General features: G+C 40.8%; 1 protein-coding gene across 1 annotated transcript; it reads left to right on the top strand.

Moving 5' to 3' along the window:
* The first annotated feature begins 595 nt into the window (after positions 1-595).
* Positions 596-1,543, top strand: LOC147624965 (putative intracellular pathogenesis-related protein T1). The gene is made up of 2 exons (XM_086818910.1): positions 596-851; positions 946-1,543. The coding sequence occupies exons 1-2, from the start codon at positions 668-670 to the stop codon at positions 1,284-1,286; spliced, it is 525 nt and encodes a 174-aa protein (XP_086675036.1). The 5' UTR covers positions 596-667; the 3' UTR covers positions 1,287-1,543.
* The last annotated feature ends 3,484 nt before the right edge of the window (positions 1,544-5,027 follow it).

Below are 5,027 nucleotides of genomic sequence, written 5' to 3'. Positions count from 1 at the left end.
TAGATATATACTTTGAAGGATGGGAGGGCTAAAAATCCCAAATATGGGCCCAAACCCAAAGTTGGTACTTGAAGGAGAAACAACCTATGGACATCTTTATGGCACTAATTGAAAATCCTATAGGGGAAGAAGACTTGTGGAGGTAAAGATCTAGACCAAAGGGGACTACTTTGAAGAACAAACTCCAAAGGGCTTTACTTGTGAAATCCTACTGATTGCTTGTATGATGCAGCTGGGCTTTCACTTTTCATAGGGAGAGCCTTCGTTTGTTTGGGAGGATGAGAGTTGGGACTTGCCATATGTGACCGTCTCAGTAGTGCGATCGGGAATACTAGGGATGAGGTGGTGTTGTAAGAAGATCTTTTTGCAAAAGGCGAGATGTTCATAAATACATAACTATTTTTTCTCAAAAAGAAGAAGTCCACATTTAAAATTACGCTTCTAAAAAAGAAGAGTAATGGGTTCCCGAGGAAGGCCTTTCAATTTTGAAGACTATAAAGTCCAAGATAGTGGGGTGGGGCTGGTGTAACAAAGCTTCTAGAATATTTTGACTTTGGACTCGCGAGGAGGAAATTAATGGCGATGATATGCCCTTGTCGGGAGGACTGCGAAGCTTGTATATCGACCTACCAAGGATGCGCAAGCAAGATTAGCATTAGCAGCAATAATGGCGATCGAGGTATTCAGCGACAAGGTGGAGTGCAAGGTGTCTGCCCAAAAGATGTGGCAGGGGGCCTTCGAGGACGCCCACAACTGCCTGCCAAAGGCTTTGCCGCATGTGATCGCGGGCGTGGAGTATGCGGGAAGCGCTTTCCAGCCGGGCTCCGTCAGGATCCTGCACTTCCACAAGAGTAAGCAAGCTCTAATCCATATACTAGCTCTCTCTCTAAGAATCCGGATGCTCATCAATTAATTACTACTAGTATTGTAATGATCGCCGCACAGGCCTCGCCCAGCAGATCTCAAAGGAGAGGCACCCGGAGCACGTGGTGCTGCACATCAAGGAGAGGCTGGAGGAGGTGGACCACCAGGCCCTCAAGCTGAAGGTGGAGGTGGTGGAAGGGGGCTTCCTGGGCGTCCTGGTGAAGCACTACAAGTACACCGTGCAGGTGAAGGAAGGGGCGCACCCCGGCACATGCGTGGTGCACTGGTCCTTCGAATACGAGGCCCTCTCCGAGAAGCACCAGGCTTGCGTCCCCGCAGCATTGAAGGAGGTGGTGCCCCTCAGCTTCGTTGGAGTGGAGGCCTACCTGCTCGCTCCTGACGACTACTACTACACAGAGTAATTTCTGTTGGGGATTTTTGTAAAGTGCTTTCCTTATTAATCTACTCTTCATTAAACACAACTTACTCCCTCTCCATGCAGAGATTACTCCCTCTCCATGGATCCAAACAAGAGAGGGACAAAAGGGGTCCAAATAAGAGGGAGAAAAAGGCCCCTAGAAAAGAGGATTTTTCCTGTTGGGGAAAGTATTTTTATTTCTATAGCCTAGCTGCAACAACGTGTGGGTCACCTACTTGTATATATCATTATCAATAATACGTTTGCTTCTTTTTTTTTGTATAAAATGAAAGTGAGAAAAAATTGACTACTAGACTCTAGAACAAACTTATGAAAATGGAGATCAAAGAGCTACATTAATATTCATATGAAAACATCTCAAATTAAGGACATGCATTTTAAAGAATAGAAAAGATGCATATCCTGTATATCAATCTTCCACAAAAACTAGTAGCCTCCATGAAATCCATCTCATTGAGTCCCTCCAAGATAATTTTCCCCTCAATGCATCCAAGCTAGTTAGTTTCACTCTTTTTTTTTTGCTTTGTCTTGATTCGAGGTTTGACAACTAAACACTCTTTACACATGACAATATTGCAACATTGCACATTGAGATATGTGGGAGAGCTTTTGATAGTTTTCCCTTGACATGTCATTGCTACCTATCCCAAAAATGATGACATCTACCAAGCTCGTGTGTGGGCCCATTCAATTACACTTTAATGTTATTAAACATCCTCAATTCTTTCTTCAGTTTAGCGAGTTTAGCGCCATCGATCAAAGGATTAAATATTTGGCCATTTACAATCATTAAAATTTGCAACACTAGTTTGACACTTTTGGATACCAAAATGTAAGATCCCTCTTCCCATGCCATAACTTAACCAAGATAAATTATTTTCTAAGGTGTACATTCTCGTGAGAGTATCCATTTTTCTTATAAAGAGGGCATTTAATCAGAGAGACATTGAAGTCTGAGATATAAAAAATAAAAAATAAAAAATTTAAGTTAATTAGCCAAGATAGTACATGCATAAATTTATTTGGGGTTTTTTCATGTGTACATGTGCATATGTGCAACCCCCTACACATATTAGAGTTAAAAACAGAGAGAAAAATTAAGTTTTCAAGCCCATCCCCGCAATCAGAGGAGTGAGAATCCAACAGCACTGAAGATATCCACACAACACTGAAGATATCCACACATTGAGCTCAAAACTCGACGTCTGGAATATCAAACTGTCCTAGCACAAAAGAACCATTGTGTAGGCCCAATACTAGGATGTGCCATAGGTGCATCTGAATGTCGAGCCATATAATTAAAAACCATACACTAGAAATGGCAAATAATGTACCCAAAGGTAAATGTCACGCGGCTCCATAAAACATAAGGTCGTGTCCAAAGGGAATCTAAACCATCCACGTGACTCCATGACTGAAATGTCGAATTGTCTTAGCACTAAAGAACAATCATGTAGGCCCAATACTAGGATGTGCCATAGGTGCATTTGAATGTCGAGCCACATATTAAAAAACCATACACTAGAAATGGCAAATAATGTACCCAAAGGTAAATGTCGTGGCTCCGTAAAACATAAGGTCGTGTCGATGACAATCACAGGAACCAAATGCACATAGCTCGTAGTCACCATCATGCAAAGTCAGATGGGAATCAATGCCATTGCCCGATGTAGCACAACTCAAAACATCCAAGGCACGATCCACTATATCCATATATGTATGTGCATGACCTAAACTATAAATCACATCCTTATGTGCAAATCCCTCCATGTGTGCATGATCCTCCAAAGTAAGTATATGATCAACATGATCATCATAGTCTTCATCATCACTGAAGATTGACAACATGTCCTCACATGAGAGATAAGTGGTATCATCATCTAAAAAAACACTAACCTTGGAATCTCCAAGGTCACTGAAATAATCCTCATAGGTAGGGCCTATCTCCATTAATAATGGATCTAAGAAAATATCTAAACCAAATGTGAAACTCTCTAGATCCATCCCAGGGGATTCACTCACAATAAAGGGGGATGTCACCTGCATAGGCATGGGCCTCAAGAAAACCCCCTATATATGATGCTCATAAGATGATAACAACCTCCTATTTAAGCTTATAAGGATGCCTTTAAAAATGACTATGTCACTCCCCTTCCTTATATCTATGTTTTTTCTCTAGCATTTACACACCCCCTTCTCCATAGATTAAAGTATGTTACTTTGAACCTTATTGAGCGAACATAATTACTTCATGCATGCTACCAAGAAATAAATGTTAAGTACTAGGAAATCATCAATGTAAATCGCCACAACCTACTTGAATCATTATTGAAGCATGTTGTGATCGTTTCTTGTTTATATCATTAGATTTAGTATTCACCTCCCCCCTAGGCCCCCTCCCCCTACACCCCTTTTTATTCACTCACTAGCTTCTCTTATTCCTTCCGGAGGGACAAAGACCATTGAGCTTCAATCAACATCAAAGCCATCGACAAAGCATGTCCATTCTCCCCACACAAAGGTCTTTAACGTGATCACCATCAGGAAGGGGGTGATGTTAACCCAATTCTAGGATTAACAAGATCTGTTCCAATTGCTTGGGTCCTTGCCTCCGGTGCCACATTTGAAGAAGTCATTAGATTGTGGTTAAAAAAGTTTAGGGACCGCATGCTCGATTACCACAAATCATGGAAACCAAGTGCATTCTTGGTTGATGATGTCGAGCGAGAGATCGATGCCTTGAGGTGACAATATTTATTTGTTATTTCTCCTACCTCTCAAATAGGTGTACATGTGACTTATGATAACTCATAAATGCAGGAATGTATTCAATCAACCAATTTACTTGTGTTTATGGCATGTGCGGAGATGTTGGTTGAAACATCTCATTAGAAAGGTGAAAGAATGGCCAAAGAGAGCAGCAATATTCCGTTGTCTTGGTAACATTATGAACATGAGAGGAAATGTGAAGTCTCAGATCAAGCTACAAAGTAAGATGTGAAGGATATGATGAATGCATTCATGGAATAATTTAGTGATGAGAGTGCCTTTCTAAAATACTTCAAAACGTATTGGGAAGACAAGCTTGGTAAGCTTCTAATAATAGCTTTCTCTTTACCTCGTATATTTTCAAATATTTGATGTGATTTCTCTTTTATAATGTTTATGCATAAATGATGATTACACACATGCAATGTCCATGGTGCTTGACGTTGCATGACAGACATGTGGGTGCATGCAACAAGGACTCTACCTCATTCTGGTCAAGATACCAATGGCGCGATCGAGGCTTACAATGGTACTTTGAAGTACAGGTTCTTGAGTAGTTCCAAGAAGATGGTTGGGTGACATGTAGATTGGCTTCTTCCCAAATTGACCACAGTTTCTCTCCCATACTATTCGTACATTCAGATGATGAAAGATGCTAGTTTTCCCTGGAATAATACAATTGAAAAGGTAGTGGAGAACTCATTCATGCATTCATTGAAGATTCCAGATGAGTTTGTCACAATCAAACCCAATGCCAATAACAAATCAGATGCACTTTTGTGAGAAGCATGTCCAATGAGAATTTAGAGTACAGAATTTACAACTCTGATTGTCAATGGGCATGCTGTACATGCAAATGGGCTGAATTAGGGAATATATGTAAGCACCAAATCAAGGTCATGCTTATGACATGTATATCTAAAAGCACAATGCTATCACATTGCATGGACTTGTA

Source organism: Cibotium barometz, chromosome 24 (assembly GCF_041138505.1).
Source record: "Cibotium barometz isolate CiBa-2024 chromosome 24, ASM4113850v1, whole genome shotgun sequence".
Taxonomy (NCBI): domain Eukaryota; kingdom Viridiplantae; phylum Streptophyta; class Polypodiopsida; order Cyatheales; family Cibotiaceae; genus Cibotium; species Cibotium barometz.
The sequence above is the reverse complement of the archived record's forward strand: the minus strand, read 5'-3'. Positions and strand labels throughout refer to the sequence as shown.

Bases quoted from the DNA above. Each gene is read 5' to 3' on its own strand.
- LOC147624965 (XM_086818910.1), top strand. From the start codon at position 668: ATGGCGATCGAGGTATTCAGCGACAAGGTGGAGTGCAAGGTGTCTGCC. The intron at 852-945 runs GTAAGCAAGCTC...ATCGCCGCACAG, and splicing joins GATCCTGCACTTCCACAAGA to GCCTCGCCCAGCAGATCTCA.